This window comes from Melospiza melodia, chromosome 1 (assembly GCF_035770615.1).
Source record: "Melospiza melodia melodia isolate bMelMel2 chromosome 1, bMelMel2.pri, whole genome shotgun sequence".
In the NCBI taxonomy this organism is placed as follows: Eukaryota; Metazoa; Chordata; class Aves; order Passeriformes; family Passerellidae; genus Melospiza; species Melospiza melodia.
Genome location: NC_086194.1, coordinates 2,303,010 through 2,316,962, shown reverse-complemented (window position 1 = coordinate 2,316,962; position 13,953 = coordinate 2,303,010). Strand labels below are relative to the sequence as shown.

General features: G+C 53.5%; 1 protein-coding gene across 1 annotated transcript in view; it reads left to right on the top strand.

Moving 5' to 3' along the window:
* The first annotated feature begins 7,226 nt into the window (after positions 1–7,226).
* Positions 7,227–13,953, top strand: part of WNT9A (Wnt family member 9A) — a 65,614-nt gene continuing 58,887 nt past the window's right edge. The window contains exon 1 of the mRNA XM_063168814.1: positions 7,227–7,361. Within this exon, the coding sequence (XP_063024884.1) occupies positions 7,267–7,361 (95 nt within the window). The 5' untranslated portion in view covers positions 7,227–7,266. The remainder of the gene's footprint in view (positions 7,362–13,953) is intronic.

The following is a 13,953-nucleotide window of genomic DNA, read 5'->3' as shown; positions in this document are numbered from 1 at the left end:
TTTTATTCTAGAACAGAATTAATCAGCTCGGGAATATCTCAGGGTTTCAATGTTAATTCTATTCTAGAACAGAATTAATCAGCTCAGGAATATCTCAGGGTTTCAATGTTAATTCTATTCTAGAACAGAATTAATCAGCTCGGGAATATCTCAGGGTTTCAATGTTAATTTTATTCTAGAACAGAATTAATCAGCTCAGGAATATCTCAGGGTTTCAATGTTAATTCTATTCTAGAACAGAATTAATCAGCTCGGGAATATCTCAGGGTTTCAATGTTAATTCTATTCTAGAACAGAATTAATCAGCTCCGGAATAGCTCAGGGTTTCAATGTTAATTCTGTTCTAGAACAGATTTAATCAGCTCAGGAATATCTCAGGGTTTCAATGTTAATTCTATTCTAGAACAGAATTAATCAGCTCAGGAATAGCTCAGGGTTTCAATGTTAATTCTATTCTAGAACAGAATTAATCAGCTCGGGAATAGCTCAGGGTTTCAATGTTAATTCTATTCTAGAACAGAATTAATCAGCTCGGGAATATCTCAGGGTTTCAGTGTTAATTTTATTCTAGAACAGATTTAATCAGCTCAGGAATAGCTCAGGGTTTCAATGTTAATTCTATTCCAGAACAGAATTAATCAGCTCAGGAATATCGCAGGGTTTCAATGTTAATTCTATTCTAGAACAGAATTAATCAGCTCAGGAATAGCTCAGGGTTTCAATGTTAATTCTGTTCTAGAACAGATTGAATCAGCTCAGAGAGGCGCTGAGCTCACACAGGGGTTTCTCCCTCCCTGTGCACAAGTCCAGGTCTGTCTTTTACACCTGATTTTCATAAGGAAATGACAATTTTCCAATCGTCCTCACAGTCCCTCAAATAATGGCTGGTTGATGCAGGTTTTACAGCACAGGCTGAAGGTGGGAAGAGTCCCTGCTCCCTTGGCACTGCTCCTTCAGAGCTCAAAAATCCCTCCTGCAGCTCTGCCCCACAAAATTCTTTCATTCCTGATGTCTGGATGCCGTAAAGACAAAAGGGACCCAATTTTGCACTGGGATTAATTGTACTAAAAAGCATTCTGGTTCAGACTATAAAGTCCATCATTCTCCATGAAATTACCAGCAAAAAGGTGAATTCCATGTGAGGAATTCCTGCCTGGGTTTTCTCAGAGGGGCTGTTTTTATGGGATGGATGTAATGAAGATGAAGCTTTGCAAGAGCAGAACACAGCTCAGGAAGGATGTGCATGGAAGCAGGAGGCAAAAAAAAAAAAAAAAAAAAAAAAATTGGGTACTTTAAAAAAATAATTTGCCAGCTTTTGGAAACATCAGTGAAAGGAAATGTGTTTTGTTGCCAGAACAAAAGGATTGGACATTAATAGAAGCAAGAAGAGAGAAAAAGAGGGACATGAGGGACTGGAGCCCCCTCCTCTGGAGGGTTGGGAATGTTCCCCTGGAGAGGAGAAGCTCCAGGGAGAGCTCAGAGCCCCTGGCAGGGCCTGGAGGGGCTCCAGGAGAGCTGGAGAGGGACTGGGGACAAGGATGGAGGGACAGGACACAGGGAATGGCTCCCAGTGCCAGAGGGCAGGGATGGATGGGAGATTGGGAATTGGGAATTCCTGGCTGGGATGGAATTCCCAGAGCAGCTGTGGCTGCCCCTGGATCCCTGGAATGTCCAAGGCCAGGCTGGAGCACCCTGGGACAGTGGAAGTTGTCCCTACTCAAGGCAAGGGTGGGGCTGGATGAGTTTAAAGCCCCTCCCAACCTTTTTTATTCCATGATTCTCTTCAGGAAGGCGCAGGCACCTCAAGGTCACTTCATGCAAAAAGGTGAAGAATTGGTGCTTCCTTCTGTTTAACTTGGAAGCAACAACTGCCTAAATTAGAGGGAATCCCTGCAAATCCAACAGCAGGGTGTGATCCCAGTGGGACAAACGCTGTCCCGTGGGCAGGTAGCATTCCCTGTGTTGTATATGTGGGGTGCCCCAACAAAGGCAGGAATGATGAATCTGACTCCATGTTCTCAGAAGGCTAATTTATTATTTTATGATACTGTATTATATTAAAGAATGCTATACTAAACTATACTAAAGAATACAGAAAGGATACAGACAGAAGGCTAAAAAGATAATAATGAAAACTCCTGACTCTCTCCAGAGTCCCAACACAGCTTGGCATGGATTGGACAGTGAGTGAAACCAACTCACCAGAAACCAATCAAACAACCACCTGTTGGTAAACAATGTCCAAACACATTGCAGATGAACTAAACACAGGAGAAGTAAATGACATAAGAATTGTTTTCCTTTTCTCTGAGGCTCCTCAGCTTCCCAGGAGAAAAATCCTGGGTGAAGGCATTTTTCAGAAAACGTGAATGCGACATTCCTGGCTCCTGTCTGTTATTTCAGCCTCCCTCCGGAGGGCACAGAAACACCAGGCCCACTTCTAATTCAGGGAACTGAGAAAGGGAAATGTGAGTGGCTCCAAATGGAGGAAACACCACCAGAGGCTTCTCAGCTATCCCAGGAACGGCCTCGGCCACCCGGCCCAGCCCAGCCCGGTGAGGTCTCTGCCCCTCCTGCCCTGCTTGGGTTACTCCAGCCTGGGAGTGGCTGCCAAATATCTCATGGGGAATCCGTGCAGGACTGGCAGGGAGGGATGAGCGAGATGAGCTCACCGGTATTTTCCTTGCCTCTCACCCTCCTGTGAGTCAGTCCTTCCTGCTGAGCTGGAGTGGCTGCCCTGGAGAGGCAGAGAAACCTCCATGGGCAAAACCCCCTGCTCTCCAATGGATGTGTTGGATGGTGGGTGGAAGCTGGTGTTGCACTGCAGAAAAAAACACCTGGAGCACAGCTTTAGGGAGGGAAGGGTGTTGGGATCTCTCGCTGGTCAGAATGACTCCAAGAAAAGTTGGAAAGTCTCTTTTCCCAGCCTGAGAGCTTGAAGAAGGAGTCAGAGCTCTTCATTTCTCAATCTCAAGGTTGTTTATTGTATCTTATCTATAAAATTCTTATTTCTGTCCGGCTGAGGTCCGTCCAGCAGGACAGTTCCAGGCACTCTGCCTGCCCTGGGGCACTGTTATGTCTTTATACTAAAAACTACATGTACAATGTTTACAATCACTTTCCAATACCCATCACCTGTGTTAGACAGTGAGCTTCTACTCTAAACCAATCTGTGAGTGCCACCATCACAGCAGAAGATGGAGGCCAAGAAGAAGAAAGGCTGGACACACCCAGATTCCTCCATCTTGCCCCCTGAACCTCCAAACCTAAAACCCCAAAATCTATTTTTCCACCCCGTGATAACTTCACTATTATTCTACCTAAACTGTTGTGGCTTGCAGATCTTCATCTAAAGTTGGTAATTTGCTCCATGGGTCATAATCAAACCCACAGGGGCATCCTGGGCTCTGTGCCAGGGTCTCTGAGCCCCCTGGCAGGGGTCTTGGCAATCCTGGACAGCCAGAGGGATGTCCTGGCTCCTGACAGAAGGGAAGCCCTGGAGAAATGATGAGCTGCAAAAATCACATGGATGGGGGCGAGGGCTCCTGTGGGATGGGGAAGCCTCAGGCAGGCTCTGCTCCAGAGCTGAGTCATGGAGCAGGAAAACTTGAAATCAGCCACCCTTGGGAAGAGCCTGCTGGAGTGGACACAGCAGTGCTGGCTGAGCTGCCATGGGATGGTGTCACCCACAGGACAGGGACACGGGGAATGGGATGTCAGGACCCTTTGCAGGATGCCAGGCTTGGATCCTCACAGGTCACTCCCACAACTGCTTTGCCTGCAGGAGCGCATTCCAGAAGCACAGCGGTGAGGTTGTGGTCATTTAAAAATTCTCTACAAATGCATTTCCCACAGGGTGAGGACACAGGGTTTGTGCTGCTGCCACACCAGAGGTGACAACAACTCTGGGGCCCCTTGTCCAGCATTATCCCTGCACCTGGCATCTTTTCATCCCAAAGAAAACAATTATGACCCTTTGGAATTGCCACTTTGTGACGGTGTTCACAGGGGTCCCAGGATGAGGGAAGAGACGAGGCTCTGACTCCATGTTTCAGAAGGCTGATTTATTATTTTATGATATATATTACATTAAAATGATGCTAAAAGAATAGAAGAAGAGGTTTCATCTCAGAAGGCTGGTTAAGAATAGAAAAGAATGAATAACAAAGGTTTGTGGCTCGGATAGAGATTCTGAGCCAGCTGGGCTGTGATTGGCCATTAATTAAAAACATCCAACATGGGCCAATCCCAGATGCACCTGTTGCATTCCACAGCAGCAGATAATCAATGTTTACATTTTGTTCCTGAGGCCTCTCAGCTTCTCAGGAGGAGAAATCCAAAGGAAAGGATTTTCATGGAAAGATGTCTGCGACACCACTTACACCACCAAATCCCTTGTGTGCTTGGCTGCTTCCCCGTGGCTCTGCTGGGAACCTTCCCTCCCGGAGAGAAAAATTTTCTTTTCCATAGCCTGTGTGGCACTGCTCCTATGTGGCACTGCCCTCTGCTGTCGGTGGCTGCGGGGACAGCGCCCGAGGCCCCTGCCCTGAGCAGAAACACCGAGATTTCTGTCACCTGAAGGACCTGGAAGCCACCAAGCTGCCCCAGGAAGATGCTGCATGCGTGGTCCCCAGGCAGCAGCACCCTGGGGGAGCCACTGCCTGCTCGGGCTTCCCTTTTTGTCCTGGCTGGAAGCAGAAGTGGGGACTATTTTTGGAAAGAGTCACACACAGAGCCAGGGCATCACCCCGGGTCTGGCAGAGAAAATGAGTAACAGCAAAGGGGCTCACTGCCTTCCCGTGACCCACAGGGGCTGCCTGGAGCAGCTGGAGTTTCCTTCCACGTGCTGGGATCACCAGCTCCTTGGGGATGTGCGTGGAAAATGACTCCTAAGCTGCTTTTTCCACCAGAGAAACGCTCAGGAAAAGCCTCCCAGTGATAACATTGCTTGTCCTGGCCTCCACCTACAGCCCTGCCTTGCCTTTTCCCAAGCTGGAAGGGCTCGGGTGGCAGGATAAGGACACTCAGCATGACCCTGGCGCTGGTCCTATCTGCCGAATTCTCCTCCAGGAAAGGCCTCTAGATGGGGCTTTAATGAAATAAAATGACTGTGGCGGCCCCACGGGGCTTCTGACCCCCAGCACCCACAGGGGGCTGACTCGGTGCCACTTCACAGGGAGAAGGAAGCTGAGATATTCCCAGATAATGGTGAATCACATGGATTTGAGGAAGCTGGAACCCACCCCAAGCCAGTTTCAGCCCCCACCTCACGGGGTGCTGATGCAGAGCCACAGTGGGAGCCCCACATCCCATGCCCGGGTGGATGTGGGAAGCTTTGAACGATGCTTTTCCACGAGGACACTTTTGTTTTGGCAAAAATGTGGTCAGGGACTGGGCTGAGATGTTTTAAACATTAAAAAAAAAAAAAAAAATCTTTCTCCTTCTCACCCCAAAAATAAGCAGGATCCATAGAGTTTGCACAGTGCTGGGAAGGCTGGAAATGCTCAAGGGTACCGTCAGGGGTGAGAATTAATTCACTGAGCTCTCTGTGTCGCTCCAGGGGCTGTTCCAGGACAAAAGGTTTATCCCCATGAACCGTCCCCCTGTGTGGCTCCTGACCTGCTCTGCCCACACATTCTGGGGGTCAGAAACACCAATGCCCCCATTCTGAGCACCTTGCTGCTCACCATGCACCAAATGTCACCTGCCGGGGCTGAGCTCAAACCCCCAGGGATGGTGGCTTTGGAGATGGCAGCCCAGTGCCAAGCGTCCTCCTGGCTGTGTCCCCACGGCTGGCTCAGCAGTGTGACACACACACGCCCAGCAGGGGAACCTTCCCGTCCGCGGGAGCTGGAATTACCTCCAGGATGACGGTGACAGTGACATCGACAGACCTGGAAAAACGCTGCCGGCCGCAGGGGTGACATTCAGGGCATTAACTGCTTCCTGCCCGGCCTGCTCGGTGTGCCTGCACTGCTCCCAGCGCTGTGGGTGTGCGCACGAGTGTGCAAGGGCTGTGCCTTCCCACACCCGACCTCTGCACAGCTGCCCAGATGTGCCAAACCTCCCCCTCGCACATCTTCCCTGACCCTTGCACCACCACCCAGCCCTGTCACCTGCAACACCCACGCCTTGCACACCTGGCCCTGCTGCCCATGCCATGCCCAGATGCCAATCCCTTGCACAGCTGCCCAGATGTGCCAGACCTCCCCCTTGCTCAGCTCCCCACCCCTTGCACATCCAGCCCTTTCAGGACTGCTCCATTCTTGCACAGCTGCCCAGATGTGCCAAACCTCCCCCTTGCACAACCTCCCTGATCCCTGCACGGCCACCCAGCGGTGTCACCTGCAACACCCACGCCTCGCTGCCCATGCCATGCCCAGATGCCAATCCCTTGCACACCCACCCAGATGTGGCACAACTACCCCTTGCACAACTGTCCACCCCTGGCACATCCAGCTCTTTCAGGACTGCTCCATTCTTGCACAGCTGCCCAGATGTGCCAGACCTCCCCCTTGCCCAGCTGCCCACCCCGGCACATCCAGCCCTTTCAGGACTGCTCCATTCTTGCCCAGCTGCCCACCCCTGGCACATCCAGCCTTTTCAGGACTGCTCCATTCGTGCACAGCTGCCCAGATGTGGCACACCTATCCCTTGCACAACTGTCCACCCCTGGCACATCCAGCCCTTGCCCAGCTGCCCACCCCTGGCACATCCAGCCCTTTCAGGACTGTTCCATTCTTGCCCAGCTGCCCACCCCTTGCACATCCAGCCCTTTCGGGACTGCTCCATTCGTGCACAGCTGCCCAGATGCGGCACACCCACCCCTTGCACATCTTCCCTGCTGCAGCCCCGGCACCTGCAACAGCCACGCCTTGCGCACCTGGCCCTGCTGCCCGTGCCATGCCCAGGTGCCAATCCCTTGCACACCCACCCTGGCACACTCATCCCTGTCTCCCCCGCCCTTTTCTCTCCCCTCCTGCCCTCTCCCCTTCCCCAGCGCGTCCCGCGCTCCCCTCTCCGCGCTCCGCCCGCGTTCCCCGCTCTCTCCCCGCCCCTCCGCTCCGTGTCCCTCCTCCCGGGGCGTGTCCCGGTGTCGCAGCCCGCCTCTCCCCCGTGTCCCTCCCCCCCGGCGGCCCCTCCCCGGCCCGCCCCGCCGCCGCTCGGGCTCTCTCCGCCGGCCGCGCTATAAGAAGCGGGGCGGGCGGCGGGGCCGCAGCGGGCGCGGCGGGGGAACGAGATGAGCAGCGCCGGCGCCGCTGCAAGATGCTGGATGGACACGTCCTGCTGGGATGGCTCTCCTCCTGCGCGCTCCTAGGGCTGCTCGCCTGCGCCCCGCGGCCCTCCGCCGCCTACTTCGGGTAGGTGTCCCCCACCCCCCCGCTCCTGCTCTTTAACTTTTGCCCGAGTTTGGTTTTTTTTGACGCTCGAGGGGTTTTGCGCTTTGGTGGGGATGCCGCTGTTCTCCTGCGGGCACCCTCCGTCTCTCGGGGGTGCGGGCATCCCCTCCTGCAGTGACAGCCGGGACAGGGGCAGCGACAGCGCTGTGCCCGCGGCTCTCCGGCGTCCCAGCGCTCGGAATCCCCTTGGATTTGCCAGGCGGGACCGGGCGCTCCGGGAGCTGCCGGACTGTATCCCGGGACCGGGGGCGAGCGAGCGCTTCGTTCCCCCGTTCCCCGCACGGGTTCCCCGCGCTGAGCGGACCTGCAGCGCACCAGCCGCGAGCTGTAACCCCCGTAGCATGGGACAGCGAGGAGAAAACTCCTTTTTCCCCTTAATTAAAGCGTGGGTTTCAACACCCGGTGCCGGCAAGGGGGTGCTGCCGGTTGTTTTTTGGGGGATCCGCGGGTGCGGGCGCCGCATCCCCGGCGCTCACCTGTGCGCGGCGCGGGGCGCGGCCGGCAGGGGGCGCTCCCGGCCCGGCGCGCGTCGCGCAGGTGGATCCCGGTCCCTTCCCGACCCCGATCCCGGGCATTTATCCCATTATCCCGGGGGTTTCATCCCCCTTGTACTGAGGTTTTATCCCTCTTATCCCGGGGGTTTATCCCCCTATTTTTATCTCCCTTATCCCGCTTTCCCGGCTCCGTGCGGTGAGCTGGACCAGCCAATTCGCCCCGCTCCCGTTCGATGCCCCCCGCAGCCGCCTCAGCTCCGTGCGGGTTTTCCCTCTGTGCTTTTTGGGCTGTCGCTGCCTCTTATCCTTCATTTTAAACCATTTGTCGCAAAATATTATCGGTTTGAGAGAGGAGTTTGACGCGAGCACCTGTGTGAGAGGTTTTGTGTAAGTTTACACAACAGTGGAGATTCTGCCTTTTTTTTTTTTTTTTCTTCCCCTTTTTTGGGGGATTTTTTGTGTTGCGACCACTGGTAGGAGCCACTGGACCAGCCCTGGAGAATGTTTTAGCAGACTTGAGGTTTCCCCCCCTTCTTTCCAGTAAAACAAATCCTGGTGTTGAGGCTTGTCCATTGCTTGTGGTCTGGCAAAGTTTTGCAAACAGCGCTACTTACATCTTCTGTTTCCAACTCCACAACCGTTTCACTTCCTGCTGCTGGGGCTGGTTTTCTACGGAAACAGCCTGTCCTGTGTGTGCAGGTTTTTAGGAAAAGCCCTTTTCCCCCTGGGCAGTGTGCAGAGGGCTGTTCCCAGCCCGCTGGCTCGTGTGTCTGCCCAGGACCACCGGCACTGTGCAGCTCAGTTGTGCCTTGGGGACTGACAGGCTCTGCAAGGAGCTTGGCTGTAACTCTCCCATTAATCCCTGCTGTGCTGCTATCTGCTCTAGAGCAGCAGGTAACTCATTCCAGTTCCTTCTGGGCTTTCTCTCTTGCCTTGGAGAGGTTTTAACTGTGCAAGGGACGTTCTGAGCCAAGGGCAGTGTCTGCTGTCTGTCCTGACTGCTTTGGGATTTTCTCTGTCTTGGTACAGCTGCTGTTTCTGGTTTGAGACTCCCTGCCTGGCAGAGAGGAGATGCTGCCAGATGTGCACTCTGGGGCTGCTGTGCTGTGCAGTGGGGTTTGCTTATGCAAAACCTCCTTGTTTCTGGTTAAAGCCCCAGCGAAGGAGCAGCTGATCCCCTCTTTGTTCTTCCAAGAGCAGAGGTTGCACTTGCAGAGCTGCTGGGGCCACTGGGAATAGTCAGTGCTGAGATCCCAGCTCCTGATACCCCACAAGTGTGTGTGGAAGAGCTGTTCCCTCCTTGCTGTGGGTTTCTCTCTGTTGGTAAGGAAAGAAATCCCACCTGGTAAAAGCTGGGTGTTCCTGCAGAACTTCCCAGTTTTCTCTGCAAGTAGAACTGCAGAGAGTTCCTGCAGTACTCCCCAGTTTTCTCTGCAAATGCCCTGGGAAGGCTGGTATTGATCTTTTTTCTTCTGCCACGTGCATGAAGGAGCTGCTCCAGGTGAGGCAGCGCATCTGTTCATTCTGATAAATCCTTGCTAGCAGCTTGGCTGAATGACCTGAGCTAAATTACACCCTCCAGGCAGGGAAAAAGGGATGTTTCTTTCGAAGCAAAGCCACTTTTTGGTGGCCTGCTGGCCCCTCTGGGTGCTGGCATCCCTGTGGAGGAGGTGGTGGGGCACGGAGCGAGGCAGTGCTCAGCAGATGTCACACTGTGGCTGCTCCCTTCCTCGGCCTGGAGGGGGACAGAGACAGCTGTGGATGATCCCTTCCCCCCCCAGCCCCAATGTCTTATTTCAGGGAAAGAATTCCACGTCTCCAAATGTTTGGCCTGGTGGGGAATGAGTGCCCAGGGACAGAAACGGGGCATGGTTACAGGGTAATGAGATTGTGTCAGCATGGAGTTATGTCTGAGCCTGTCCCAGGAGGGGATGCTGGGCTGGGGACACCCCGGCTGGAGGCTGCTGTGCTGCCCTGGTGTTCTTGGAGGGATGCACAAGTGGCTGAGTGGGATAAATGCCCTCTGGAAGCAGAGTTTGGGACGTGTGGGGGTTAAACTGTGGTGCAGGTGGGGCTCTTGCTGCTGTTCTGCTCCATCCCCAGGCTGTCTGACTGGGAGATGTGCTAAATGTGATGGTCTGTGGAGGAGGAGAGAGATTTTCCCTTTTCTTGAGAGGAATTCTGGCAGCTGGGCGTCGCTGCCCTCCTCCTGGAGCAGGTGCCAGCAGGACCCAGGGTTCCTGCACCTGCAGTGATGCTGAGCAGAGCTGAGACCATGCAGGCACCTGCTCAGGAGGGGTTTGGAGGCTTTGGCTCTGCCCTAACTCTCAGGAAGCAGCTGGAGAGCCTGGCTGCAGGGATCAGGGATGTGGTGATGCTGCAGCTCCTGAACCTTGGCTGATAAGAAACTTTTTGGCAGAGAGGAAAAAGCATGTCTGTAAAACTGAGCGCAGCCCTGCTGGCTCTTTGTGCACTTGGAGCTGCCCTTGAGGAGGAGGAGGAGGATGATGGTGGTGGCTGAATTTTGTGGAATTGTGAATTTTTGGGGGGAGGCATTGCCTGGGGCTCTGTGTCAGCCCGCTGGGATGCACTGGCTGCCCCAGGGGTGAGCCTGCTTTCATGTCCAGCCCCGGGCTCTGCAGCTGGGCTGTCTGAGCACTGATTTGCACCATATTCCAGCAGGCTGCTGGGGGGAGTCTGGAGCAGCCCCAGGCTGCCAGGATCCCTGAGGAAGCATTGCATTTCAGTTTTCCTCCCTGCTTTGCTTTCCCGGTGCCTGACACGCTCTGGGCGTGGGTACCTCCCCTCCCTCCCTGCCTTTCCTCTCTCCGGGGTGGCTGGGGGTGGTGGGAATGCCGGAGCAGCATCTGGGGATTGTGCTGGGACTTGCACTTCTGGGCTTTGGAGGTGGCAGGTGACAGGATTAGCCATGCTGGGGTGACAGGGGGGCCGAGGAACTTCAATCGTGCTGTGCCCTGTGCTGGTGGGAAGGGAAACCAACCCGTGGGAGCTTCTGCTTTCCTGATCTGTGAATCTGAGGTGATCCAGGCCATAAATCAACTCCTCTATTTTCTGTTCTGATTTGGAGTCAGATTCAGTTTTGATGCACCTCTTTTCTTTAAAAACAATATTTATTTTTTTAATTCTCGCTGGAAGGAACATTTTTTGCTGCTGGTTGGGATTTTGCTCTGCTTTCGCTCTGGGAGCAGAAGGATCCCAGCAGCTCTGCCCCCTCTGCAAACACTTGTCAAGACAGTAGTAATGTTACAAGTGGCTCATGCTTACATAGTGTTTATATTGACAGATTGCAATGTTCTGCATAAATGTAACTGATCTGTCCCCTGCACGCAGGCAACAGGAACCCTCAAATGCTCACGGGGGGAGAGGGAGGGAGGCAGGGGAAGCATAGCTTGCCCTAATTTACCAACACACCACTCACTGCGGGCTTTGCAGTGTGGGAAGCGCTGTGTATTTTTATTCCCTTTGGCAGGTGCAGGATAGGTGCCCTGCTCTGCTGTGGGGTAGAAACCTCGCTGTTCAGGGTGTGATTTTGTTAGGAGGGACTTGGAAAAGAGTGGGATGTTGGACTTGAAGGGGCTGTTCAGGCACCTTCAGGGTTCCTGAGCGGGGCACAAAGTCACCCTGAGTTCCAGTGTCAAGTGTAGGATAGAAACGTCACTGTTCAGGATGTGATTTTGTTAAGAGACTTGGAAAAGAGCAAAATGTTGGATTTGCAGGCTGTTCAGGCACTGTGACCATTCTGGGCTGGGTTCCTGCGCGGGGCATGAAGTCGCTGCAAGTTCCAGAGTCAGCTGTAGGATAGAAACCTCATCCTTCGGGGTGTGATTTTGTTAAGAGAGAATTAGAAAAGAGTGGGATGTTGGACTTGAATGGGTTGTTCAGGCACCATGAGTGCTCTGGGGCGGTTCCTGAGTGGGGCATTAAGTCACCCTGAGTTCCAGCCTCAGCTGTAGGATAGAAACCTTGTCCTTCAGAGTGTGATTTTGTTAGAAGAGACTTAGAAAGGAGCAGAAGGTTGGACTTGAAGGGGCTGTTCAGGGTGTATTTTTGTTAGGAGAGACTTAGAAAAGAGGAGGATGTTGGACTTGGAGAGGCTGTTCATGTGCTGTGAACGCTCTGGGCGGGTTACTGAGCGGGGCATGAAGTCACTGTGAGTTCCAGCATCAGCTGTAGGATAGAAAACTCATCCTTAAAGGTGTGATTTTGTTAGGAGAGAATTAGAAAAGAGAAGGATATTGGACTTGAGGGGGCTGTTCAGGCGCTGTGAGCGTTCTGGGGTGGGTTCCTGAGCGGGACATGAAGTCACTACAAGTTCCAGCATCAGTTACAGCTCTGTGAGTTCCAGCTCTGCTGTAGGACAGAAACCTCGCTGTTCAGGGTGTGATTTTGTTAGGAGAGACTTGGAAAAGAGCAAAACATTGGACTTGAGGGGCTGTTCAGGCGCCATGAGTGCTCTGGGGTGGGTTCCTGAGTGGGGCATGAAGTCACTGCAAGTTCCAGTGTCAGCTGTGGGATAGAAACCTCATCCTTCAGGGTGTGATTTTGTTAGGAGAGACTTGGAAAAGAGGAGGATGTTGGACTTGAAGGACTGTTCAGGGCATGATTTTGTTAGGAGAGACTTAGAAAAGAGCAAAACGTTGGACTTGAAGGGCTGTTCAGGCACTGTGAGCGCTCTGGGGTGAGTTCCTGAGCAGGGCATGAAGTCACCGTGAGTTCCAGCATCAGCTGTAGGATAAAAACCTTGTCCTTCAGGGTGTGATTTTGTTAGGAGAGACTTAGAGCAGGATGTTGGATTTGAAAGGGCAGTTCAGGTGCCATGAGCGCTCTGGGGCGGGTTCCTGAGCAGGGCGCAAAGTCACCATGAGTGTCATCTGGAATGTCCCCTCCGGGAGAAGCAATCCCACGGGCTCTGCCAGCTGGAGTGTCCCCTCCATGAGAAGCCATCCCACAGGCTCTCTGCCCATTTTTCCAGCCCGTGGGCCGCTCAGGACGATGGCAGAGCCCGTGTGTGTGTGGCTGTCACTGGAGGGTGGTGTGGGGCCACGTGCAGGCCGCTCCAGGCCGCGGCGGCTCCGCCGGGCTCTGGCGTGTGTGAGATGGAGCAGCTGCTTCCCAGCACGACCCAAAAAAACAAAACCTGGCCTGGGCTGGCGAGGCAGGAATGCAGCAGGCAGGCAAACACAGCTGGAGTGCCCGGAAAGGCCGGCTCGGCCATCCCGCCCTGAGCCGCGCGTTCCGCCGCTCCCACACGGCTCTGCGGGGTTCAGCTGCTGCTTTTGGGGTTTTCTTTGGAAAAATTGAAGGCTTTGCCTGGTTTGGGTGGGTGGGTTTGGTTTTTTTTTTTTCCCCCCTTCTCTTGCTTTTTTGGAGCTGGGTGAGTTGTCACTGCTGTGAGTCCTGCCTGGCTTGGCTCCCAAAGTTGGCCTCTCTGGGTCAACTCAAAGCAGTGTTTAACCTCCATTCCTCTGGAGAGGGAGCCCCGTGCCCAGAAGCAGCATTTGCTTTGGAGGTGCCTGGAAGTGGAACTGGATTTGATGAAGTGCCATGAGTGTGGTGGCAAAGCCAGGAATATTTGGAAAAATAACTGTGCCAGACCTGCATCTTCATCCCTGGGGAGCAGGATTTGTCCCAGATCGGGCTGGGAAGTGTCTGGAAGCTCCTCCTGCCTGCAGAGGATGGAGCAGCATTAACTCCGACAAGAATTAGTAATTTTTTGGCTTAAGTAGTGGATTGATCACATTGCTTGACATTTTGGAACCACCAACTTGTGCCTCAGTTTCCTTCCCTTGGAGCTGTTCCTCTCTGAACTCAGGTTAATGATGAGCACTGCTGCAGCCTCCATGTCCAAATATTGCATTTTTCTTTTTCCCAGTGCTGTAAATGACACCTTGGAGGGGGAAGATGGGTTGTTAGGAGACTATTGAGTGGATAACTGGCAAAGCAGGAGGCTGGTGACTTCCTTTAGCCTGACTGGTGATGCAGAACCAGAGACCAGGAATCCACAGGACTCTGGTCTCCTGCTGAAAGGCCTGGTCAAT